This window comes from Chanodichthys erythropterus, chromosome 7 (assembly GCF_024489055.1).
Source record: "Chanodichthys erythropterus isolate Z2021 chromosome 7, ASM2448905v1, whole genome shotgun sequence".
Taxonomy (NCBI): Eukaryota; Metazoa; Chordata; class Actinopteri; order Cypriniformes; family Xenocyprididae; genus Chanodichthys; species Chanodichthys erythropterus.
The window spans coordinates 29,572,569-29,600,476 of NC_090227.1; the positions used below are offsets into that span (position 1 = coordinate 29,572,569).

Here is a 27,908-nt window from a genome sequence, read left to right on the forward strand (position 1 = left end):
TTGACCTTAATTTTAATCCCAACTAAGAAATTAGATCAAGCTATTGCTACTGTGTGTGTGGTTTATATATATATTACTAAGAGTGATGGCTTTATATATTTTAATATGTACTGTCTGCTTGTTTCAGCATCAGAATTATAATTATGCAAATCAGTTAATGGCTCAAACACATCTAAAACATCACATTACCTTCATTTAGACTTGATGTGTTTCTTGGAAGGAAACAGCAGAACTCCTTTCTTCATTGTATGTATGTAGTCATGCATAGCTGAATGCAACATGTCTATGCAAATCTGTTCATCGAGTACTAATTACAGTTTTTAGACACTGATATCACCGCCACAGCATGATGTACGCTAGTGTTCATGTTGCAAATTCTTACACATTTAGAGATTCAAAGGTTGATAATCAGTATATGAAACCTGTCTGATTAACCTAAAAGGAAAATTATGAGCAGAAGTTTTGCAAACCAACATGCCTTGGAAGAAGATTGTGCTAATGAATGCAAAGCTCTGTGGGACAGATGACCCTTGGTTAGGTGTGACTGTTCTGTGGCTGAATGTATTGGCCTCGGTGTTATGTGATAGTTCTCCAGGCGGCTGTTAAATAAGGGATATCCTTTCAGGTCAGTGCGCCTGGTGATTGGCCTGTGGCCAGGAACACAGCAGGAGATAAAATCAGAACAAGAGCTGTTTCCTTAAAGCCAACTGAGTGGTCAATCTCAGCACATTTCTATCACAGAATAATGGCAAATAAAGATATTGAAGCTGGGCCTTAGATCAGCTGCCTCTCTACGGTGGAAAGTGTAGCAAGCGGGTACTTGCCGTTGACGTTGTCTGTTTGCAACTTTGAATATACTTTTAATCAAGAAGGATGCATTAAATTCAAAAGTGACAGTAAAGACATTTATAATGTTACAGAAGACTTTTATTTTACAATAAATGCTGTTCTATTGAACTTTCTATTCATCAAAAAATTCAGAATTACTTCTGAAGGATCATGTGAAGACTGGAGTAATTGCTGCTGAAAATTCAGCTTTGCCATCATAGGAATATGTTAAATCTTAAAAATATATATATAAAATTTGAAAACAGTTCTTTTAAATAGTAATAATATTTTGCAATATTACTGTACTATTTCAATGAAATAAATACCTTGGTGAGCTTAAGAGACTTGAAAAAATGTACAGACCTCAAACTTTTGAACGTTTGTTAGTGTATGTGTAAGCCATGTAATGAGGTCTATTTCTAAATAAAGCTGGATATTCAACAAGTAAACATGTAGGATGGATTTCAAAAGAATTGATTGTGAAAATGTGCTCTATGACATGTGATCATAAAGGAACACAGTTTCCATTTATAATGCCATATTGCTGAAGTCCTCGGTGATATCAAGTCCTTTCTAGTCAGTTTTGTGAATATATTCATTTAGAATTTGCCCAAAAAAAAGAGTCAACCAAAAAAAAAAAATTAAGTTGTGTAAATTTTACATTATTTTACATACTCTTAAAAATAAAGGGTGTATCATTCTTTGACAAGATGGATGGTTTTATAAAGAACCATTAACATCCCTCGAACCTTTTCAATGCACAAAAGATTCTAAATAATGGGAAAAGGTTCTTTTAACTATATATCTTTTAAAATGTGCTTCACTCAAGAAAAAAATGGTTCATTTAAGAACTGTTCACTGAAAGGTTCTTTTATGGCATCACTGCAAAAACACCCTTTTGAAACCTTTATTTTTAAGAGTAAGTCGATAGACACATGTTGTGTAGAATTTCAACCCCCTGCCAAATTATTACCCCCCTCGTTGAAGTCGCTACCTAATTGCCTAATCTTAACCCCACCCTTCCTCCACACCTACTCCTAAACCTACCAATACTAGGGGGGTAATAATTTGGAAGGGGCTCAAAATTCAGCACTTCACCGGTTCACACAGAATGCGTTTTTGCTCTTAAAAATGCAAGACAGGTCGGTGGAACGAAAAAAAACGCAAAAAGTCAATGGACACATTTTTTAAAAACTTCAGCGCCTGATTTTTATGCACAAAATGCTGTGAAAGATGCGAGCACAATGGTTAAAGATGTCCGTCTCACGTGTTTACATTGTAAAACGATGAAAAAGTAGCGGAATGGGAAAAAACGTGTTCTCAGTAAGATAAGGGGGGCATTTATTTCATGACTTTAATCTATAAACATTGTAAATAAATAGCTTAAATATATAACCCTTTTACCTGTTATCTCCCCTTTGTGGGTGAGCCCATGCACACATTGATATGAGTGACATTCATAGCCACTAAAATCAGCGAAGTTCATGCCTCCAAACACTTTCCAAATGGTTTCAGATTCAACTTACTGTAACCTCAGACTTCACTTTAACGGATATGTTTACAATGTGTTCAGTGTCAGTTTGTGACAGCTGCTTATCAGCACAAGCCTTGCCTTCTCAATCCTGACACTTTTTAAAGGATGAACCGTTGGACAGCTCTCAAATACATATGTTTTTGGTCTTTCTACACCCTGTTGTATTCGTGACCTCTTCTTTTCTATTCATCAATACTCTTCTATACACACAAGGGAGTGAACATAAAACTGGTTCCATTGGAAGAACACTTTTTTGGCCTGAGATGATAAGCAGGATTATAAGCCCACATTGAATGCTTGTGTCTCAGGTCTGCTTTAGAGAGATTCAGGCTGGGTCGTCTGGCACCAGAGCTGCCTCATCAAACACTCCAGGGACAAAGCCTTGAGGCCAGAGCGAGGAGACCAGGATGTCCAGCAGACTTTACTAGAATCATCCTCTCCACAGGGATCACGATCACAAGCCCCAGATGCCTCTGAATATCGGAAGTAAGGAAACAATATGCTGCAGTTCTCAGGCATCATCTACAAAATCAAAAGGTTTTATTCCCATGAAGGTAAGTAGAGATGAAACCTTTACTTTATTAGCTGTTTGAATATTGACTGATTAGACTGCCACGCAAGAAAAAAATCATGTTTTAGTAAACCATAATTATGAAAAAAGGCGACATAAAAAATCTCAATTATGACATAAAGTCATATTTATAAGATTTTAAAGTCATAAGTCATATTCATGAGAAAGTCATATTTATGAAAATTCGAAGTTGACATACTAAGTACAAATTATTACATAGAAAGTCAATTTGTATTTGTATGACTTATGTTATAATTTCACACATAAGAGCTTACCTGACTATGACATAGAGAGAAAAAAAAAATTTGCTAAAGTTTTCAAAATTTTTGCAAAAATTTTTTTGCTAAGATGTCAAATGACAAAAGTTAATTAAACAGTTGCTTCTGTTGCCTTGGGCCAGTCAGCAACCATCTAGCAACCAATCAGAACACCTTATTAAGCAGTAAACTCCCAGCAACAGCCTAGCAACCAATCAGAACCATCAGTATTTTAGCTGTGTCTTTTAAAAATGTTACAGCAGTAATTAATTACTGTATATTATTTCTCAGTCACAAAATATAGCCAAAACATACTTAACTGCATGAAAAAGCTAATTTATTATCATTTAAACATTATTTCACACAACTTTTAATCTAGTATTTTAAATATATGCCAAAATATTCCCTCAATTGCTAGTTTTTGCAATATCAAGATGCTTCTACTGTGAAAAAACGGTGTGCTCTTAGTGAAAGTACTTTAGTTTTTCTTGTAATAAATATTTCTCCCTTTGATGATGATGATTAGCGTGATCTGTAGGCTGATTATGAGAGGTAATAGTTTGACGGTCGCGCCTGAGTATGTTAGCTTAGTTGTGGTTAGGACAATCAGCTTCACCAGCCCTAATCACAAAGTCTCAAGTATTAGTAATTTAGGGAAAGGGAGGAACATTGGACCAGAAGCCTGAGGATGGAGAGATTACAACAGATGGCTTCCACAGGATTCTGTTCTCAATGGAAACTGATATACAGGTGCCAAGAATCATGCACTCAGCAGGATGGAAGATGAACAAAAAATGCGTTTTTCATTCCTTTTTGCCTTTCAGCACGACTGTGAAGTGATAGACGTCATTGTGCAAAACCAGTTTAAAGCTAAACTTATTGGCCAATGCATAACAGATATGCATGTCTATTTTAAATAAATAGCAGATGCATAAAAAAACAATAAGAAAATAAGAAATTGAATACATGAGATGCAGGTCGTCAGATATGGTAATGTTACTGACATAGAGATGGCTATTTTTATTGTTTAATTGTCTAAAAAATGTATGTGTGTATATATATATATATATATATATATATATATATATATATAAATATTTAAAAAAAAAAAAAAAAAAAAAAAAACTGGAACATTTTGCTTTCTACTTCAGATCTGCATTCAGGCCCAAAAAAAATCTTCACTGAATGTTGACCTTTACATAATGTCAGGTTTTTACACATCTGTAGAAAGAGACCTTAATTTATGAGAGTGCGCAGTATTTCACAGATTCTTCTACAGAACAGACCAGGATTTTCAAATGCAATATATAATAAGGCACTTAGTAGACCTACCACAGTTTTTCACAAACCACTGCTTTCCACTCCAAGCTCCATAACACTAAATCAATCATATGCACCTTGGGTGTGTTTCACACTGTTTTACTTGTGAGCATTTGTAACAGCAACGCCTTCAAATGGAATGAAGAGGAACATCTGCTGCTGATGCACTTAGGCTTGATTTTGACAGTTAGACAAGTAGGTATCCGTTTAAAGCAAATGCTTACAGCAACTCTATAGCCAGATTCAATGGGGAAAAGGGGGGTCTCAAACTTGCAAAAAAGATTTTGGATTAACCAAAGAGCATCCATGATGGCAAATAGATGATCATCTATTTGCAAAGATATGAATTTAGCTGATCATTGACAATGTAATATATAGAGAAAATTGGAGCTCCAAAATGTGTTGAAAGGAAGTGTGTGTCAAATGTTGTTCTATAGCGCCATCTTGTGGGTTAAAAAAAATGCCAAGTGAAAAAAACAGAATAATGGTATTAAAAACATTTAGTTTTTCTCATTTATAAAACAAAAACACATAATATAATTAATGTAAGCAGCAGAATGTAAACTGAAATAGCACACACTTATCCATGAGTAACATTATGGCAAAACTGATGGCACACCAATCAGAATCTCAGGATAAATAGGTGATTGTGCTTTAGAAAATGCATCCTAACACTGCGACTCTGTGAGAGCTGAAAGAATCATCTACAGGGTTTTATACTACTTACACAGTATAATTATAATACACAGTAACAGTACAGTAAATGTCACTATTTTATGTACAGTAAAGCACATGTTGTACACCCTCAATCACATGATTTTAAATTAGTAGCCATTTTTTACACATAGCCTACTGTATTTTTGCAAAAACTGAGGAAATTACTGCCTATGCTAGGTAAAGTCTTTCATCAGAAGACCAAAAAACCAAGAAACTGCTATAGTATACTTTATTGAAATACATTTTTGAAAAGCTAATTTTTGTATTTTACTGTATCTGTTTAATTTAGGTTGTATAGGCTAAACTGTTATAGACATGAGCTGCAAAATTATTCTTGAATCCCAATAAAAGTGTTTTGTTACAGTGTTTTGAATTGATCCCACTATAATGTTCACTGGGCAGGAAAGTAGTCTGTTTGTTAGATTTGTGTGTCATGACTCATAAGGCCAAAGTTTGTTTCTGACAAAAAATGACTGAACTAATTGATTTTGACTTGACAGTTTGGGGTTTGTACAAGTTGGTGTGTAGTTCTGAGATTGTGTTTATAGTTTGAGAAAATGGTGAATTGTTTCATGAATTGAGTGTTAGAAATTAAGAAAAACTAATAGCTTACTACAATCTTGTCTCAGCAAAGCTTATTTACTGTAAACCGTTTGAATCCTGTTGACTGTCATGATACAGTTTCATTTTGCATTTGGATCTTTTTAGGAACTTTTACTGAACTCTCACTGCCACCTCAACACTGTCAATCAACACTACAACGGCAAGATATTTTATACGGCCTCATTATCTGGGGTTTAGAGTCTCTGAGGACCCTTTAAATACAGACAATATTTCAGCATGTGTCCATCAGGTGTGTTTTAAGGATCTCCACAGAGCAGTTAACAGATTTATTATCCATAAATTGTGTCCTCCTTTAAGCGTAATAAAAAGCTTCTGTGACATCACATAAATTCCAAAAGTTTATTTTGTAAAATATATATTTTGTACCCTATCATTTATGTTTGTATATATATTATTTAATTATAAAAAAAATGTGCACAAAACACAATACAGTTTGTCAGCAATAGGCCTATAATCATTCAATTTAAAAATATGAGCATTTTAAAAAGAAACAAAACATGAATAAATGTTTGCACTTCTCATCTTTATTTGAAATCACCCCTAGAGCACCATTAAGAAAAGAAAAATATTAATCAGTAACACTTTACAATAAGGAACTATTAGTTAACATTAATTCAGTAGTTAACATGAACTAACAATTAAAAAAATGGTAAAGCGTTTTTTAATCTTAATGTTAATTTCAACATTTGCTAATACATTAAAAAATAAATCCTGTAACAAATGTATTGCTGATTTTAAGATAAAGTTAGTTAATGAATTTACTAACATTTTCTAATAAGACATTATTGTGAAGTGCTACTCATTAACATTATGTTGACAGATAATTCATAAAGATGAAAATAGAGAGATATATTTGAACAGTATGCTTCAGATTAGATATTAAATTATGAATATGGGGGTAGCTGCCTTCTCAGTTCAGTCCATACCTCTGAATGTGACAATATCACAGAATTAGGAGCCCTTCTACTTTAGACTAAATTGTCTCTGATTTAAAGGGATAGTTCACCCAAAAATGAAAATTTGATGTTTATCTGCTTACCCCCAGTGCATCCAAGATGTAGGTGACTTTTTTTTCTTCAGTTGAATGCAAATTATGATTTTTAACTGCAACCGCTACCGTCTGTCAGTCAAATAATAGCAGTGGATGGGAACTTCAACTATAACAGTAAATAAAACTTGCTTAGACAAATCAAAATTAAAACCTGCGGCTCGTGACGACACATTAATGTCCTAAGACACGAAACGATCGGTTTGTGCAAGAAACCGAACATTATTTATATAATTTTTACCTCTAATACACCACTATGTCCAACTTCATTCAGCTTCCTGTTAGTGAGGTCAAAAAACGCGTTGTGATGACGGAAGTGATGTCTCGCCCATATACTTCAATGAGCGCGAGACATCACTTCCGTTGTCAGAGCGCGATCCGACCTCACTAACCGGAAGCTGAACGAAGTTGGACATAGTGGTGTATTAGAGGTAAAAATTATATAAATACTGTTCGGTTTCTCGCACAAACCGATCGTTTCGTGTCTTAGGACATCAATGTGCCGTCACGAGCCGCAGGTTTTAATTTTGATTTGTCTATGGAAGCTTTTTCGACTCTTATTATGCTGCGTTCACACCGAACGCGTCTGGGGCGTCAAATTCGCGCCAGACGCGTCTAGTTGGACGCTTGAACATTTTGAAGTCAGACTCTTCAGACGCGCGTAAAATTCGCTCAATTCGCGCGTCGAAACAAAGTGTGTTCAGACGCGAATTCGCATCATGGGAGGGGCTTTCATCTCTTTCTGCACAGATCCTCTGAATAAACATAATCTCGTCAGTTGGAAACCTGTAGCGGCAATTTAACTCAGTTATGCCGGCCGACTTTTGCTAGCTAAAATCATGCAAAAAGTTTTACAACTAACCAGACTGTCCGATTTCTTTGCTTATTCTCTTCCAGGCAAGGTCCTTTTTATTCCTGTCTCGATAAAAATATAATGACACATCACAGAGCTCGGGGTGGCTACACACAGCGACATCTTTGTTCTGGTCTCCACCACTGATCACATCATAAACACGTTACTACCAAAGCAGAGTCCCTGATTGGTTAACGCGCCGCGAATTTACGCCAAAGTTCAGATTTTTCAACTCAGGCGTTTGGGCGTCAGCCGCTCAATTCGTGCGTCAGCCGCGTGAACGCTCAATTCGCGCCGCGACATTTGCGCGTCAACGGCCGATTCGCGCCACGCTAGACACTTGATTCGCGCCGCAGGACCTCTAGACGCGCGTTTGCATTGACTTAACATGTAAATCAGACGCCTCAGACGCCCCAGACGCGTTCGGTGTGAACGCAGCATTATTGTTCAAGTTCCCAATCACTGCTATTATTTGACTGACAGACGGCAGCGGTTGCTGCATAATTTGCGTTCGACTGAAGAAAAAAAGTCCTCTACATCTTGGATGCACTGGGGGTAAGCAGATAAACATCAAATTTTCATTTTTGGGTGAACTATCCCTTTAAGATGGACGTCTCCATCATAGACTATAATGCCACCCCTGCTATGATGTGTGCATCATCTTTGTTAGGTTCTTTGGTGTCCAAAGAATGCAGACTGGATGGTGGGTCATCCTGTGTGCTGACTTTGTGTGTAGGGCAGAAGGGCACATATTTGGTCCATGTGAAGGAAGAGAAGCAGGTAGTAATTCCAAAGGGAAGCCCATACACGTCATCACTTTCTAAGGTGTCTGACTCATTTTGGTGGGCCTTGTTCCATGCTATAATGCCCCGTTCGTGTTTCGTTCCTGCGGGAAAATTAAACAGACTGTTATTGCAAAGGTGCCAAGTTACTTGATGAATCAGATGTTAAAATTGGTACAGTTACTGAAGTAGATTATTAGCAGAACTCACCAGGTATTGTGTTATCAAGCAGAAATCCAAAAAATCCTCCAACAAACATGCTGGTTGTCAAAAGCACTAGAAGTACATGGTCCAGTTCAACAACTCCTAATACAAAAATAAAGCACAAGAGATTTGTAATTGGAATGCATACAGGATGTTGACTGTAAATGTGTCCTTATCTAAAGAGTTTGTAGCATGTGATTTTCCAGTACCGATCAAAGTTTATATACCTGTTGCTATAGATGTTGGGTTTTTCATTATCCAGTTAGGAATAGTAAGCCCAGTGAACATGGAGAATCCAAAGATAAAGATGTTCCGTGAAGAATTCATGTCTGTATACTATTAATAATAGAAATCAGTCATGTTAACAATATATCATATTAAACATATGAAGAAAGAAAATTAAGAAATTAATACTTTTATTCAGCAAGGATGCATAAAATTTATCAAAAGTGACAGTAAAGACATTTATAATGTTACAAAAATGTATGTTCTTTTAAACTTTCTATTAATCAAAGAACCTTGAATAAAAAATGATCATATTTTCCAGAAAAATATTAAGCAGCACAAATACAAAGTTATGTCATGAAACTCTAGATGGCGCAGGCTAATAGGTCCTTTAACTCAATCTGCTCGTAATCACAACTATAGGGCACAGTTGATTGGTTCCTGCTGTATAAGTAGCCAATGAGCTCGCTGTTCAACCTTCAAAATACTTGGGTAGCATTTGCCTTAGCAGTGCAGTGCGCTTCAGAAACCCTCCACCTTCCCCAGCTCCACCTGTATTGATCTGCTACGGGTAATTCATGTATGCTATATTGTACAGCAGCAGCGTGTCTTACTTGCTCACAGCAGCATGTCATGTATGTATTGACAATATCAAGTCTCAAACTTGCTCTGCAGCAGCAGCACCAAGACCAAACATATCAACCTTGTCATACCCCTTGATATGCCGAACACTCCGAGAGTGGTCATGACAGAACTGTTTTTCACCTTAATAATAATAAGAAATGTTTCTTGAGCATCAAATCAGTTTATTAGAAGGATGAAGGATGCTGAAAATTCAGATTCCTGCCATCACAGGAATAAATTACATTTTAAAATAAGTTAAAATAGAAAACAACTATGTATGTAATGTATTATTTTTTTTATCAAATTGATGAATCCTTGGTGAACATACATTTCTTGCTAACCCCAAACTTTTGACTGGTATGTAGGTACAATATGAGCACCTAATGTGAAGCTTTTGCATTAACAAATCGGTTTTTACCTGTAGACTTGAAACACCAGCAGCCATAATGACCCCGAACATGACCAGAAACATTCCTCCAACGACAGGTGTTGGTATTGTAGCAAATATGGCTCCAATTTTCCCAAACATTCCCATTATAATCATTACAAAGCCACTGGCCACAATCACCATGCGACTACCAACCTGCAAAGAGGAAAGTTTCCTCTCAATTAGTGTTGTAACTTCACATAAAATTCTCCAAACAATCCAAACTATCCAAAAAATCTCTCACAATCTTATTTGTTTTTTGTTTTGTTTTTTGGATGGGGGTTGGATTTTTTAGTATTTTAGATAGTGGATAGTAGTGTTGTAAGCCTTTGCAATCATTGAAAAATAAAGTGAAACTCTGAACCTTGGTGATCCCCAAGGCTCCTACGTTCTCGCTGTAGGAGGTGGTTCCGTTGCCTGTGCCCCAGGCACCTGCCAGCAGACACCCAATGCCTTCAATGCCAATGCCCCTGTTGATGGCATGTCTAGGTGGAGGTGGGGCACCAGATAGCCTGGCACAGGCATGATAATCACCCACTGATTCAATCATTGAGGATATGACTCCTGCCAAGATTCCAAAAACTCCTGCCAGACTAACAGTTGGCACTCCCCATTGACCTGGAAAAAGAATTACATATCTATAAAAACTTATATTGATGATGTCAATAGCCTATGTGATAATACAACAGCAATAATACATTATGATTACTGTAAAGATACAGTAATAGTCATTAAAAATACTTTATTGGTCTTAATTGTGCTGGTTGTAAAACCTGGATAAGGAAATCTGAACCAAGGTGCCCTGCCGGTAATGTCTCCTTTAATGTCAGTCCGGGCTAGATAGCCATATTTGTCAGGGTCTGAGGGCAGGACATCGTAGATCGTCAGCAGGTAACAAATCAACCAAGACAGAGTGATTCCTAGCAGCACCTGAGGAAACAAACCTTGCTTATAAAGGAGTTTTTATGAAGCATTCATATTTAGAAAACAGATATAAAACTTACAGGCAGAATCTGAAATATGTAAATCTTGGTGGTGTGAAATTTCTTGGCTTTGGTGTATTTGGGGAAAGGGATGGCAATATGACGGAGGTACTGTGAGAATATCACAATCAAACACGTCGTCCTGTGGAGGACAATAAGACTGTGGTTATGGCTCTGTGTCATTTTAAGATTAAAAGAGCATTACCTGTAACCATCTCATGTGAGTGACAAAAAAAAAAAAAATCCAAACAGTATTGATTATAGGGTACCTGCTTCAAATTTTGATTAATGATGATTAATTAGTACACACATGGAAGAGATGCCCCAATGGTGTCCTGCATTCATGCCAGCGGAGTCAAACAGCGATAAGCCGATTAGTGAAATAGTAGGTGCGATGGTCAAAGGGCCAATGAAACGCATAAAGAGGCCAATGAGACCGGAGAATCCCACCAGCACTTGGAATAGGGAGCCCACCATGATTGAGCCTTGGATCTGTGAAGACAACAGAAACAGAATTGTGTTGATGTTGTGTTGCTGTAACAAGATAATCTTGTATATCTTCTGTTAAATAACATCTTTACCTCTACCTTTCCATCTATCTAAATATGCAGTGGCCTAAAAAGTATGAATTTCATTGTGTTAAAATATAAGATATTATACTACAGGTCTGTTGAATGCTCAAATCTGATTGGTTGACCAACATTCTAAGGAGTGCAGTTATTTTCAGGGAAACGCACGGCTAAAGTAGTTCTAGCAGGTTTTGACCGCATTGCAGTTCCATATCACTTTGCCAAATGATTTCAGTTATTTCAAAAGTCCTACAGACTACAACCGCATAAGAAACAAAACCCACAATGACACCGACCAAGCAAATAAATATAGTAAACAATAGGATGAAAATGACAAATAATTGTCATGGTTTTTGCCACGAAATACGTTTTATTGTGTCCTAAAATGGCAAAATCTCTCACGCGCTCTCTCTCTTTCAAACGTACACACGTAGCCTACTGTATACTGTAGTACGGACACACACTCATACAGAACCGTTTGGAATTAGCAACGGAGGCTTGGGATGAGATGCGTAAGAAATTAGTCCCACACACAAGAGTGTTTTAAGGACAAAAACAAAACAAATGTCTTGAAATAAAACATTGGATCAGTGTCTTGAGGTGTGGTAACGTATAAGAAATGATTGACAACGGGCTGTTGAATTCTTAGAAAATAAGAATTCAGCATTATTTTCTAAGAATTCAAAGATCCGTCGTCAATTATTCCTTACTTAAAGGTGCTAAAGAGGATGTTTTGTTTTATACATTTTTGCAATATTACTTGAAACTGTCTTTACTAACTGATAAAATACTATTTATTAGGTGCACTGAAAGGAATAATATTAATATACATCATCTGTGCACGAGGTAGGGCCTTAAAAACATCAGCCAATCGTTTGTGTGATCATCGCATAAACGATTGGCCCTCTGGTTTGTCAATCACTGCCATGACGTTCCTTGTGAGAGACGAGCGCGGCTGCGCGCTCCAGTAACTTTCCACACTCTACAGGCGCCACATGCAATGTTTTTGTCAGAAGACAGGAGTAACAACTGCAGATTATGATTTACCTGTGGTGAGTCCGACATAATGCATGACACAGCGAATGCCGGTGGTAAACACTCGTGTTTTTTTGGGAGGCGTTCCCTCGAAATGTTCTTACGCATGCGCTCATTTCAAAAACTCACTAACAGTCTTTGGTTTCTCAGTCGACGAAAAGATCCTCTTTAGCACCCTTAAGTCACGTGTTATCAAGCAACTTGCAAACAAGCAATGCTTTTCTCACGTTTAACTATTTTTGCAATTAACCAGCTGGTTCCAAGGTCGAGTTTCCCTCAAGTTCACAGGGGTGACCCTCAAGGACCACAGGTGTATCATTTTCATCATTTTAACTATGAACATGTTACAAATTTGACATCCAGAAAGTGTCCATTTTTAACAGCCATTTTATTTGTAAATGTATAAAGTGTCATTTTGCCAATTTTTTGCTTCAGTTTTATTTAATATAAATGATTTTTCTGATGACGTTTTTACTGGGGCGAGGGCGGGACAACCTGTCATTCATATGAGATCACAGCAATAGCAAACCACAATCATCCAATCAATTCTTAACAGACGAAATCAAGTCTCGCTCTACATTTTATCTTGTTCAGGAAGCTGTTTCATTCAGATATATGTCAAAATAGAGAAGAAAAACACTATCGCATCTTCCATTTCATGACACCTTTAACTATGCAAATAAAATTAGGACTACTCTACATACTCTACATATATGCAGGGTCTATCAGTTACTGAGATACTCACCACTTGCATTCGACTTTGCCAAACTTCTATGAACTCGGGTGAAGTGGTGTTGACCAGGCTGGCGTTTTGTGTCCAGGCTGGACAGCTCCATTCAGGCATTGAAAGCAAAGCCATGGTGGGCGAAAGGAGCGTAAATGTTCCACCCTGGAGAATGGGTAACCTTGCATTCGGAAAGAGAGGAAGCTTGTCACCAAAAGTCTAGCTCTTGTGGTTTTGATTGTTATTTTTGTTTGTTTTTTTAAAAAAGTGCAGAGAAATAGTGAACAATCCAATCAATTCCCAAATGTTCAAAATCAAGTCCCGTCCGACATTCTGATATGTATATCACAATAGGGAAGAATAGACTATTGCAACTTCATTTCACCAAGCTTAAAATTAAAATCTCATTAAATGTTATATAATGACTTATTTTACAATGTTCCTACAAGTAAACATCTAGAGTCATTTTATGCATTTATACTGCAAGCTTTCACAATATCAGTTACACCTACAAAAGGTAATTTAGATTAAATTATACAACAATCATATACTGCTTCACACAAAAGGGAGCTCCTCAGCTGAGAGGCCTGAGGAATAAGGATTTAAAATGTGCTGAACTTCATGCTAAGATGGAAAATTCCTAATCCTATTATGGTTTTCAGCTACTGCAGGAAGCAGTCTGACCAATGTCCCACATATTATAACTGCTGTACATCAGTAATGGATTGTTTCAGATTCATCATGTGTGATTAGCATAAATGCTAATGCTCTCTGAGTTCTTAGGGTCTGTAGTGTAGAGTTAGCATTGCAGGATTTATTTGGCCTGTTATTCAGGCAAAGCAGCCCTAGCAGAAGAACACAATGGGATTTCAGTCTAAAACATGCAGAGGCTTATCAGACTGTGAAAACATTGCGAAGTCTACATTATTCACACTTTCCTAGGTCAATGAACCCTTGGACTGAATATTTGGATTGTTGCCTCAGGAGTTGGTTTATCTGGAACACAAGTAACTTTTCAGAGTCTTCAGAAGTACAGTCAAAATAAATACATAAAAACTTATGCCCTGCAAATTGGATAGCATCATAAACATACCTCACAAAATCCAGGTAATCTTATAATTAAACAAGGAACACATTCACTTCAAGTGTAAAGGCATCTGCAGTTATTTGCTATAAGAGAAACAGCTTTTTATAATTAACCACACATGGTTAAATAATTCACAGAGAAAGTCCCTTGTGTCTCAGTAACCACAACACAACACTGATTTATGACAATGATCAAAACACTCTGTGTTTCGTTGTTTAACCAACACCTCATCTATAAAAAATCTTTACACATCATTATCTAACTTCCCACCCGGTACACTGACTTTGGCCTTGGTTCTGTCACTATTTTTGAATTCTGCTGTGCAATTTTTCATGAGGTTTCCCTGTGAAACATATGATGTTGCCATGAGTGATATAATGAACCATACCTCACTCCAAAAGTGACCTGCAGTAAGGTGCACAACCCAGACACAAAGAAAATAGTGCTTATCAGGTGACTTTGCGTGAGGCCGTCATGCTGTAGACAAAGACCCTGAGACAATATCAGAGGAATGGCTATGATGCCACCAAACGCTGTAAGATAGTGCTGTCAGAGAGATGGAGAGAAATAGTTATGTGTGTCTTTCAGTAACCTACTAAACACATTCTATGTACAGTGAAGTCTAAAATTCTGAGATCACTAGTGAAAATGCTTTTATTTTGCATAATTTATTAATTTAAAGGGTTAGTTCACGCCCCCAAAAAGAAAAAAATTGTCATCAATTTCTCCCCCTTGTGTCTTTCCAAACCCCTAAGACTTTCGTTCATCTTCAAAACTCAATTGAAGATATTTTTAAAGAAATCTGAGAGATTTATGTCCCTCCATTGACAGTATACACAACTACCAACATTGATCAGAAAACATAACTAGAAGCTCAACCGTACTTGCCTGATGAGCGAGAACAAACCTCATTGGTTTTTGCATAAACTCAAACATGCTGCCTAACCAAAGAACCTCGGTGGTTCTTGCACATAAAGCAAGCATACTTGAGATTGCGTTTACCATATCTGACGTGTGTGTTGATGAATGTGTGAATAAAAGCCTAAACTGTATCTGTTCATATATAAAGCGATTGTGTCTCTTCAAAATTTGGACTAAACCGCTCAATTGATATAGGGTGCGTTCACACTTGTCATGTTTGGTTCGATTAAAACGAACCCCGGTGCGATTGCTAAGTTGGTGCGGTTCATTTGAACATATGTGAACGCTGCCATCCGAACCCTGGTGCGCACCAAACAAGCGGACCGAGACCGCTGAAAAGATGGGTCTCAGGGTGCGTTCACACTTGTAGTTCGGTTCGTTTGGTTAATTTGGTCCGGACCAAAGAAGAAAAAAAAAACATTTAGTCCTGGTCCGGTTAGCGTTCACATTGGCAATTTTATCACCGAACCAAAAGATACCAAACCTTAAGGCATAGGGATACATTCACAACCTGATTGGTCGGATTTTATGACGTATTGCCTATTTTGAGATGGAACTTACCGAACATCCAAAACAGTGCTGTTTTCTGAGGTAAATGCGCTCGTTGTGTGTGTGTGTGTGTGTAGCCTGCATGTGATGGTATTTTGGCCAGCTGGGAACTCGTGAAGAGCTTATAAAATGTGTAAAGTAGTCAAAACACCGGCGGGAATCCATCCGTCACACACACAAATGATCTGCTGCATGGAGACGCGCGTCTGATGCCTGTGATGGGCAAACTCGCGACTATGATGAGAAAAACAGACATGCGTGATGATTCTGTCCTTTTTAGAGTCTCGTCTTCCTGTTTTTGGTTCGGTTACATGTCTTTGGTTGTGTTGCGTTCATATATCATTCGAACTGCACCAGAGTTCGTTTGGAAGCGGACCAAGACCCATCTTTTTAGCGGTATCGGTCTGCTTGTTTGGTGCGCACCAGGGTTCGGATGGCAGCGTTCACACATGTTCAAATGAACCGCACTAACTGAGCAACCCCACCAGGGTTCGTTTTAATCTAACCAAACATGACAAGTGTGAACGCACCCTCAGTCCGCTTCCAAACGAACTCTGGTGTGGTTCGAATGATATATGAACGCAACACGGACCAAAGACATGTAACCGAACCAAAAACAGGAAGACGAGACCCTAAAATGGACAGAATCCTCACGCATGTAGGTTTTTCTCGTCATAGACACGAGTTTGACCATTACAGGCATCAGACGCACGTCTCCACACAGCAGATTGTTTGTGTGTGTGACAGATGGATTCCCGCCGGTGTTTTGACTACTTTACACATTTTATAAGCTCTTCACGAGTTCCCAGCTGGCCAAAATACCATCACATTCAGGCTACACACCGCTACGCACACACAACGAGCGCATTTACCTCAGCAAACAGCACTGTTTTGGATGTTCGGTAAGTTCCGTCTCAAAATAGGCAATACGTCATAAAATCCGACCAATCAGGTTGTGAATGTATCCCTATGCCTTAAGGTTCGGTATCTTTTGGTTCGGTGATAAAATTGCCAATGTGAACGCTAACCGGACCAGGACTAAATGTTTTCTTTTCTTCTTTGGTCCAGACCAAATGACACAAACGAACCGAACTACAAGTGCGAACGCACCCATAGATTAGTTTTATGCTCATTTTATGAACTTTTTGAAGTGTCATAAGCTGTGTTTCCACCACAGGAACTTTCCCTAGGAACTAGGGGTGGTACTCTGTGTTTTTTGACCGCTGGAACCAGAGTCTAAACTAAGTTCCGGGTAAAAATTTCCCCCTCAGAAAGTCCCTGCTCATGAGGTAGTACTTTTTCAAAGTTCAGGAACATTTGGGGGGTAGGACTTGAGCACTAATCATGCAGATTGGTTGAGTTCACACAGCATTTTGATTGGTTGACTCCACACAGCATTTTATTTCAACCACCATTTTTAAAAGTCTGAAGTTTAAAAAATACAACCGATGGACCAACGACAAGGTTCAAGCTTTATTAAGCTTATATGTGGAGGACGAATTCCAGCAGAAACTGGAAAGTCGCGCGCAGTCCTCCGTCACCAAACTTAATCTTCATGGTACTTTACACCACGATGGAAACGCAGACAGCAACAGGTTTGGGGGGAAAATTTCCTTGAAAAAAGTTCCTGGGACAAATTGTTCCATGTAATTTCATGGAAAAGCAGCTAAAGTGGTAATTGCATGGACTGTCAATGGAGGGACAAAAATATCTCATGTTTTATTACAATATCTTTGTTTGTGTTTCAAAGATAAACTAAAGTCGAAGGGTACGTAAATTATCACAGAATTTTCATTTTTGGCTGAACTAATCCTTTAATGCAACATGTTTATATAGTCACCATAGCAATATAAGTTGAATAGGATTTTTTTTTACATGATTTGAGAATGACCCTAAAAACACTTGACCATTTGTACAAAAGACTTCTCATGATCAATGTCACAAATTTTCTTATTTAATTAAAAATAGTGCTGAATCTTTACCCTGTAAAGCCTACTGTATTATATTTGGTACATGAATCAGAATTTTCCTTACTTTTTGTCCAAATAAATAACATTTGCACCAAATTGCATATTTTTGCTCAGTTTGGGCCTCTGAATAAAACTGAGGTGTATCAAAGTTTCTGTAGATTTTCTTTTTTAATATTTTGTCTCACAAAACTGTTCCTTAAAAAAATAAAAGGATTTTTCTGACTTATTTCATATGTCAGGCTTTATAGGGTTAATTATGTCTTACTCATTTTGTGTCATAACCTTTGGGTAAAGATCTTTCTCTTGATGTGCAAGCATTAAAAATCTCAGAGATTGTCAATGTAGTTTTAGATTTTTGGACCACACTGTATATTGGAACTGTACATATTTATTGAATACTGTGCTGTTCATAGTGCATACTCCAATTGAGATTGATAAATTTGAATTGATTTATATGAGTCCAATGATATGCAAAAAATCAATGTTCACAGAAATAAGTGTGCACAGTGCTTACCTGAATCCCCAAGAAGATACAAAGGTACCATGGTGGAATATCTGTGACACAATATGCTAGCTTGTTACTGTCTCCCTCCTCTGAAAAACTACCTCTTCCGTTCATATTTTCTGGTAACTCACAGAAGCGGTCTACACCATCAACCTAAAGTCAAAAAAGATTAAACAGTTTCTGATCCAGTAGTTGTCAATCATCAACCTTTCCTAATTCAGTCAATTTCACATGGCACATGTAAAAAAATGTTCACTTCCTCTACATTTATTTGGATTATTGAATAAAAACCAATGCACCTCGCTCCCGAGAGATGGGTCTCTTGGTTTTGTATTGCTGTTTTTTATAATAAAATTGACTGAAATGTCTAACAATCTCCATCAAAATGTACACAAGCATCAAATAAATTGGTGCTTTATGCTAAATAATAACTTAATGATTTTATATATCAAAACTGAAGCATTATATAGGCTGAGTGATACACACGCACATTGCTCCGGTTACACATTCCAGTCACTAAAACACAGAGCATGACCACAATAACAAACACATGAGTAATGTTTGAATTATCTTGGGTGATTAGAATCTTCGGTCATAAAAATAAATTACCATACACCATAGATTTTTACAACTGTGTGATTTTAAGGATCTTATAACTGCAGTCTGACGCAAGTTGTAGATTTACGCAATGAAAACAAGACCCATGATAACATAGTACATTCAAATTTCAATGTCCTTGGATTCAATCTGTCCATTTCTAGAAGCTCTAAGATTAATTTAAGAAAGAATCGAGTACTTCTACATCAAATCTCTTGTCTATTAATGGAGGTTACTCACAGTAAATGCATAGTTGTCCAGCCCATCACTGGTCTTCTCTGGAGCCATGAGTGTGGAGACAGGAGGCAGTATAGAATTCTCAATGGAAATTCTAATAAGAGAGAGGGCAAGAGCTAGTTAAGGACAGCATAATAAAGAAGAAACGAGAGAGGAGAAAGGAGGGGGAAAAACAGAGACACGGGACTGGGTTTGGGGATGCTGCCGCTGATTGTAAATGCTATGGGACCCATCAGCTGCTCATGTGAACTCAATTACACCACAACTTGCAGGCAGCTGACCAGAGCCACGTGCTGCTGGAGCAGAGCTCTTTCTGGCTTAAGAATACACACTGAACCAAACACACAAATGTGCACGTATGCACCAATACATTTGCGTGCGTGTTAATCGCCATGCAATGCACCTTGGAAGTCTTTCTGTATTTTTTTCAATCAAAAACAATAGCAAAAATGTATTACTTCTCTCAGAGCAAGGGTCATTTTATGTTACTGAATGATTGCTAGGTTTACATAGTAACTTGGAGCAGGGTTAACTAAAACCATTACATTTTTGTTACTTAAAATAACATAAACGTTAACTGTCAACTTTTTTGTTTCAGCCAGTTGCCAGAGCAACATTTCTCATTTTCATTTAGTTTAACTAATTTTGTTCTAAAACAATTAAAACTAATTAAAATGAAAAATATATATATATGGAAAAAATTAAGAGACCACTATATATAAATATATATATAAAATTTTAGGGTATAACAATAAATTAAAAAATTAAAAAACCCAAACATCCACATTACAAATATTTGATATTATTCTATTCCCATAAAGTTCATGATTTGCTGAAATTGTTTTTCCTGCAAGATTTTCTTACACTGCAGCATGTTTACATTTATTATTTTGCCAGATGCTTTTATCCTTCTTATTATAGCAATTATTTGATATTAATTTTATGTTTAAAACCTGTGATACTATACTGGCAGTATTCATGCGATGGCAGGTTCCCAATTTAACCCATATGGCATGACAACGTGTGAACATGATAAACTGTTTTTGTTTTTGTTTTTGTTTTTTTCTTTTTCTGAGCAGTAGATTTTTTGCTCAGTCTTTAATTTATGTGCCTATATATAAAAACCTGACTTTCAAAAATAAACCATATGAGAAACATTTTGGAGTAAACTGTGAAAAATATGCCCTTTCTTTCTTGTAATGGTTTTAAATTAAAGCTCTACCAACCAGGCCAATGCAAGACTTCCCAAAACTATGTATCACATGTCTCTCATTTTGCAGATTTATCTTAGATAGTGACAGTACAAACCTAATCATCCAATCATTATCTCATCAAATCAACCCAATTGGATGCCCATTTAGAGATTCTTGTTAACATGAGAAGATTTCTTTCATTAGATCATTAGATAATGTTAAAGATGCCGTTTACTTACCTTAACGGACTTTCCTCAGATGAAATGAACCTCACTGTTTTGACTGTGCCATCCTGTAGTTAATGATTATGAAAGTCAGTGTTTTCCAGATAATACATCTGATCATGTGATCTTTCACCCTCTTTTTCACTTATTATTTATAATGATGTGCTTGCCATTTCCTGGCCAATCAAATTAACATTTGAAAAGTTGAAACCTGTGCCACACAGTATGAGAAAATTAAATCACATGCAGTCTGGTGAAGAACAGACATCCGGAAGTACAGTGTGTCATGAGGTCTTTTTCTCAGCCTGTTCTCTTCTTCATATAATGTCCTTAGGCATGCTTCATTCTAGTGCTCTCTGGATCTGGAATGTGTCACATTCAGTGTTACATGATTAAGCTGAAATGTGCAGCATGCATGGAGAGACTAAAGGAATTACGTAGCTTATCATTAAATGTCTTATTTTTATTGATCTGTGATTGTTTCATTGGCAGTAGATCCATGGTGATTTACACTTACACAACTATATCATTAGTTATAGCCATGAATTTGATCTTCAGAGCAGCTTTAAGACTCGTGATGTTGAGATTGTGATGTCAGTGGCCTTCAAGTTGTTGGCTAACTAGTCAATGCTCAAGATTATGGCTATGATACATAATGAGTTCTACAACCTTCCGACTCATTTTGAACAATGAATTTGCATGACTTGTCCAGTCGTTCTGGATGACTGGATTTTTAAATATCATTTATAGAGATAGAGCACTTTCAAAGAACATTTTGCTGATTACATATTTTAGAGCTGTGCATAATTAGACAATATGGTCACTTTAGAAATGTCCACGGTGTTTCCATTCCAGAAAAGCGCAATTGTACAGTTCCCTATCTTAATATTAGCATTATTAATATTATTAGTATTTTGCTCATAATTTCAACCACTTCTCTTTAAGCGTGTAATGTACGTTCTTTTCCAGCAGGTGGCTGAACAGTATTTAATAATAAGATTCTTGTTTTCAATCTAGTAAGGTTATAGCCCTAATCTGAAAATCTTAAAAATGATCACTTTTTTTTTCTTTCTCGAGGATCAGATGTAGCCTATTTGCTGTACATTATGTACCCCACCTAATAATAATAGGCTAAATGAATGTGTCGAATTAGAATTGGTTATTATAATTTACATATTAGACTACTAATTATATTATAGTTGCACTCTCTCTTCGGCTGTACCGTATAGGCTACATATAGGCCCACTACTAACAATATACTAATGATACTAATATCTAATAAAATAAACGATGAGGGGACTGGGAGAGGGAGTGACGTCACATGTTGAGAGACAGATTCAACTTCTGCACACTTTGCATTCCGGGTAGATGGCGCCGGTTTTCTTCATAAAATTTTAAGTGAAAAATGTGTATTTGATAGATAGAATAATGGTGCAGTTTATCACAGCACTGTTTACAATGAAACAATCGAGTCCAGCCCATGTCACTCGTTTAAACATCATTTAATCATCGGCAAACAGGAGGCGCATCGGGACGGACGGACTGCAGCATTCACCTGAATCTCCTCATCAGCCTCCGCCTCTCTGAGAGCGCGCGAGTGACAGAAACCGAGGACGCAGAGATTAGGCGATGGCAGCCGGGGGAGGATGCGGGGAATCGGTGGATCAGTACCGGGCCGAGGTGGAAAGGCTGACCCGTGAGCTCGCAGAAGCGAACCGGGAGAAGATTCGGGCTGCGGAATGCGGTCTGGTGGTGTTGGAGGAGAACCAGACGCTCAAGCAGCAGTACGCGGAGCTCGAGACCGAGCAGGAGGCTCTCAAACAGGAGTTAGAGCAGCTGCAGGAGGTAAACATAGCTTCGACGGTCTGATATGTATGTATATGTGTATGGGTCTGGAACAATATAAATGTATGTAAATGACAGGATTCATGATAATATTTGATATGTATTTTAACCTGTCACTAACAGTACCAAAGAATTTTCATGGCAGCCTACTGTTTTGTAAGTAAAAAATGCTGGGTTAAAAGCAACCCAAGTTGGGTTAAATATGGACAAACCCAGCAGGTTGGGTTAAAGGGCACCTGTTATGCCCTCTTTCAAGATGTAATATAAGTCTCTGGTCTGGTCAAGTTTCAGCTTAAAATACCCCACAAATTTTTCCCCTATTTTGGGGTGAGCAAAACATGCCTTTTACTATATTACTATATTGCTGGCTAAAAAAATAAATCCAAAATTGGTTGAAAAAAAAAATGGCTCTCTGGGTTTGTCCATATTTAACCCAGCATTTTTTATACGTTTTGAGATATTGTTGAAAGAAATTGAGTCAGTGCTGTGCTGTAGGTAAATTGTAGACTTGCTCAAGCGAGGATTGGTTTCATGGTTTATGAAGAATCTTTGGTGTGTCCTTTGGCCCATAAAGTCTATCTCTGCTGGGAAATTTTGTCTTCTTTTTGTGTATCTCTGTCTGAATCCCAGCAATATGTTTACTCAATAGCATGTTGTTGGCTTATTAGGTGTGAAGCTATTTGTATATACTTTTATTGTTCTAAAAATACTCTCAAAACTACTTATAAAACATCATATTCACTCCCAGTCCATGCTTTTTTTTTCATTTTTTGTTTTTCTTACATCCTTAATGATAAGAACAATGCAAATGGAGTGAACAGTAACCATCTAAAGTGGACACCCATTGCTGTATTCAACTGACCAAACTGTAACATATCTGGGACAAATGGACTCTTTTGGAGAGGTGAAATGATGAAGAGATAGGTGAAATGATGAAAGGAGAGAGACAGAGGAAAACTGATGACAATAAAAAGATGGAACAAGATATTTTCTTACTGCTGCAGTGATCCAGGGACTGTGGCTGCACAGTGTGACTGATGACAAAGAGGGGTAGGGATACATGTGATGTGTTGTATTAGTACCGTTCAAAGGTTTGGGGTTGGGAAGATTTTTTAATGTTTTGAAAATGTTGTGAAAGAAGTCTCTTTTGCTCACCAAGGCTGTACAGTATTTATTTGATAATAACAGTAATATTTTGAAATTTTATTACAATTATTGCATAATCTATTTGAATATATTTTAATGTAATTCATGTGATGGCAAAGCTGTATTTTAAGCATCATTACAACATCCTTCAGTGTCACATGATCCTTCAGTCTAATATGTTGATTTGGTGCTCAAGAAACATTTCATTAATGCCAATGTTGAAAATGGTTGTGATGCTTAATATTTTTGTGGAAATTTTTCAGGATTTTTTGTTGAATTGAACATTCAAAAATATCATGTCTTTGAAATATAAATCTTTATAACACTTTATAAAAGTCATTACTGATCCTTTTGAACAATTTAAAGTATTAATCTCTTTTAAAAAATTCTGATTGACCCCAAACTTTTAAACAATAGTGTCTGTTGCTTAAATAAACTTGTATGGAAAAGATGACCGCCATTGAGGCAGAGTAACTTGACCTTTTGACCTTTGTTTAGGTTGTCTTCATTGGTGTTTTCAGTGTAGTATAAAAAATAAAGACTAGCTCAAATAAAAATTCAAATTTTTAAAGTCACATAGAAATATCATTTGATGTTATTTGGACCCATTTTATTTCAAAGAATGAATCTTAATTATTTTATGAGTGTCCCTGTGTTTCCCTAATGACCCCTAAATTCCCCTGAAGTAAAGCAATGACTATAACTAATGGGTCTTTGTTTAGTTTGACAATGTGTATGAATGCTTATCTCAGACATTTATAGTTATTTACTGACAGCAGTGAGTCATTTGCAGTGAATAACTGTCATGAAATTGTGTCAGTAATTGCATTTTTTTGTGGCAGCTCCCCCTAGATCTGGCTACTGTAGTTTGCCCTGCAGGCTTGTCTTTAATTAACTCTATCATGCAAATCATGATACAACTTGTCTTTCCAAGCCAGCCAAAAATTGGGGTCATAATTTACCTTCATTGTATCAATTAGTTTGGAATTGCATAGAACTGTGCAGCATCTGTTAGTTATTTGCAATGCGGTAAATGTGTTTTATCTATACAGGTTTAATTTCAGAAAAATAAAAAATGCATTTTCTTTTTTATTTAGGAATGCTTTGAGTACAGAAAGTCCAGACAGTTCAAATGCAGATTTATCTTAGGGTTCATGATACGATCAATAATGCACATATGTTTGGGTCCTTGGATTTCGAATAGTATCTCTATCTCTCTTTCTGTTCAAAGCATCTGTGCTGTTTATAATAGAGTCTGTCTGCGGCTGATAGTCTTGTGAAGGGCACGAGTGCTGGAGGTGATATTTAATCTCGAGGATTGACTTGCTGTATTTGGTGGGGTTTTTTTGTTTGTTTTTTTTCTTTATCTGTCTCTGTTCCTCCTTTATTTTAATGAATATTAAACAGAATATAAAAGACCACACTGCACCATTTGCCTTTGGGCAATTCCTCTGAGAGTTTTCCCAGAATTTACTTGTAAATCAGATTCTCTGAATGTGCAAGAGAAGGAAATACTATATGAGATATTACAGTTTCTGAGGACAGTTTTAGGTGTTTTCACACATGGTTCGTTTGGGGTGTTTGTTTCGGAACCTGGTGCATTTTTTCCCTTAGTTCAGTTCATTTAGGCATATATGAACATGGCAATCATGCTCGGATCTGCAAAAAAGCATATATATCATTTTTCATTTTGAGCGGGAATGACGGCTACATTTGTAAATGTTTGCGTGTGTCTCGAGAGCTACAAATAAAGTCACAAATAAAGCTTGCAGAAAACTTGTCAATCCATCTTGATGTATTTCACAGAGGAAACTCTGACCAATTTTACTCACATGTAACTTGCATAAACACATATGTACGGAAGAGGATTAGGGCCAAGCAATAATAAAAAAATGAAACCATCTCGAGATTAAAATCGCTAAATTTCGAGAAAAAAGTCGAAATGAAATGTTGAGAATAAACCCGTTAAATTACAAGAAAAAAATCGTTAAATTTTGAGAAAAAATTCGAGATTAAATGTTGAGAATAAACTCATTAAATTATGAGAAAAAAGTTGTTAAATTACGAGAACAAATTCTTTAAATTATGAGAAAAATGTTGTTAAATTTCGAGAAAAAAGTTGAGATAAAATGTGGAGAATAAAATCATTAAATTGAGAAAAAAGTTGTTAAATTACGAGAACAAATTCGTTAAATTACGACCTTTTTCTCGTAATTTAATGACTTTATTCTCATAATTTAATGAGTTTATTCTCATAATTTAATGAGTTTATTCTCAACATTTTATCTAAACTTTTTTCGCTTAATTTAATGACTTTTTTCTCATAATTTAATGAGTTTATTCTCAACATTTTATCTAGACTTTTTTCTCGAAATTTAACGAATTTGTTCTCGTAATTTAACGACTTTTCTCGTAATTTAATGAGTTTATTCTCAACATTTTATCTCAACTTTTTTTCTCGAAATTTAACGATTTTTTTCTCGAAATTTAACAACTTTAATCTTGAGATGGTTTTATTTTTTTATTATTGCTTGGCCCTAATCCTCTTCCGTACATATGGGTATGCTTTGAAATGTTGCCGAACCAAGAAAATGCAACATTGTAACAAATTAAGTTTCGGAGCAAAGTAAACAATCTATAGTACCGGTCTGAAAACACCTTTAGAGATGCCCCCATCAAATACAATACACAAAATATTTTTTTTAAATAAAAATGTTTTTGTCAATATTTTATTGTTCCCATATATCCTAGTAAGAACTTTGCAATTTGTAATTATTGCTGTAATTTGCCTCTTTTGTGTGTTAAGCATAACTCTGGGTATACTTTTTTTTTCTACAGTGAATGAAATACACATATTTTCAAGTGTGGGTATCTGCAGGTTGGAGTAATGGGCATAACGAAAGGTTGGGGTATGGATAAAGGTCTTCATCATTGGTCATGAAAGCTGTCTGTCAGGGTGTGGGGTGAGGTTAGGTGTTAGTTTTTGCAATTCACCCTTCAGCTCGCCCATTACTCTGACCTGTAGCTATCCCGGTCTCCATATTTTAGTTAGCACACACTTGGCTGGTTATTTTTCCTATTCATAAAGTCAGAATTGATATTAGAACTCATCACTTAATTGTTTATCTTGTTAAATGGAGCATAAAGAACAAGATAATTAGAATTTAGCCATTGGAAAACAGGCCAGTACCATTAGTTTATTAAATGTATTATCTGTATTAACCCAAAACCCTGCTTAAAGAGATAGTTCACCTAAAATTGAAAATCATTTACTTGTTCTCATGTTAGATGTTAGACCCCACTGACTTTCATTGTATGGACCAGAAACACTGAGAAAAACATATTTTTCAAAATTTCTTCTTTTGTGTTTTACAGAAAAAAATTTAGCTGAATCCCTTTAAGTTCAATGGTAAAATGCATAATCTATTCACAGGCAGTTTTTGTTAACTGGTTACTTTTTTTAATAATTCTTCATCCACAAAGGAGTCAAATGATTCATTGTTTTGCATTTGTTTTTTTTAATCTACTTGTGGTAAACAGCAAATAGAGCTCAAAATGTTTTTCGGTCCCTCAGGAGTCAGGACACAGACTGTTGAGTGTTTTATGGTTACAAATGGAGGGTGTTTGTGTGTACTTGAACAATGTAGTGCCCTACAGTTCTGTTTCCACTGAAATGCTCTTGATCTGACTTGATCTAAAGTACAATGATAAGACAGGAGAAATTTAATTTTTTTGGAGATGCTGCACATCTAATATGCAGCTGAAACTTTATATTCTATGCTATTTTCAACATATAATGCATTTAAACTAAACATTTGATTAGTTAATGCATTGGCCTTTCTAGCGCAATTAGCTTTTAAACTATACCATGTCATTTGAGGCTATAAATAATCCTCAAGGGACTCTGTATGCTACACAGAAGTAGTCACAATGTGAAAGCTGAGGTTGTTTTCTCACAGATGTTTAATGCACTCATCGACATATAAAACAAACATCAGTCACACATTCAGTTACATGGAAAACACACATATGCCTTTAAAATCATAAATAAACAGAAAATATATCCACATACCACTTTTGCCTGCTTGTGAGCTAAGTTTCTTATCAATGACTTATAATCATAGAGAGAAACACCTTAAAATTTGCGAAAATCGTTTCATCTTTTCATACAGGTGATAAATCAGGAATACATACAAAAAGCACAATGAAAAAAAAAAAAAATAACCAAAAACTCTTAGAAAGAATAAATCTTGCTCAAATAAACAGTTGAGTGTAGCATTATGAAATAGTCAAAGTATTAAATAAACAA

At 36.4% G+C, this 27,908-nt stretch overlaps 2 protein-coding genes across 6 annotated transcripts in view; one reads left to right on the top strand and one right to left on the bottom strand.

The window, feature by feature from the left end:
- Positions 1 to 2,522: 2,522 nt before the first annotated feature.
- The window catches only part of bicd1a (bicaudal D homolog 1a), a 67,405-nt gene continuing 42,019 nt past the window's right edge, over positions 2,523 to 27,908 (top strand). For 4 of the 5 annotated variants that reach the window (XM_067390096.1, XM_067390098.1, XM_067390097.1 and 1 more), the window contains exons 1-2: positions 2,523 to 2,916; positions 22,129 to 22,453. In XM_067390096.1, coding sequence (XP_067246197.1) covers positions 22,238 to 22,453 — 216 coding nt within the window. In that variant the 5' untranslated portion in view covers positions 2,523 to 2,916; positions 22,129 to 22,237. The remainder of the gene's footprint in view (positions 2,917 to 22,128; positions 22,454 to 27,908) is intronic. The other variant, XM_067390095.1, reaches the window with a different exon arrangement.
- On the bottom strand, positions 7,438 to 20,847 carry slc23a4 (solute carrier family 23 member 4). The gene is made up of 13 exons (XM_067390093.1): positions 20,624 to 20,847; positions 19,195 to 19,285; positions 18,367 to 18,510; positions 14,801 to 14,958; positions 13,347 to 13,506; positions 11,308 to 11,489; positions 11,019 to 11,139; positions 10,788 to 10,944; positions 10,379 to 10,632; positions 10,006 to 10,170; positions 8,966 to 9,074; positions 8,745 to 8,840; positions 7,438 to 8,638 (listed from the first exon to the last, which is right to left on the bottom strand). The coding sequence occupies exons 2-13, from the start codon at positions 19,240 to 19,242 to the stop codon at positions 8,379 to 8,381; spliced, it is 1,854 nt and encodes a 617-aa protein (XP_067246194.1). The 5' UTR covers positions 19,243 to 19,285; positions 20,624 to 20,847; the 3' UTR covers positions 7,438 to 8,378.

Excerpts from the sequence above, each read along its gene's own strand:
- slc23a4 (XM_067390093.1), bottom strand. The coding sequence starts at position 19,242 with ATGGCTCCAGAGAAGACCAGTGATGGGCTGGACAACTATGCATTTACT. Across the intron at positions 11,490-13,346 it reads GGCAAAGTCGAATGCAAGTG|ATCCAAGGCTCAATCATGGT; the intron begins GTGAGTATCTCA and ends TTGTCTTCACAG. Across the intron at positions 10,633-10,787 it reads GTTCAGATTTCCTTATCCAG|GTCAATGGGGAGTGCCAACT; the intron begins GTTTTACAACCA and ends TTCTTTTTCCAG.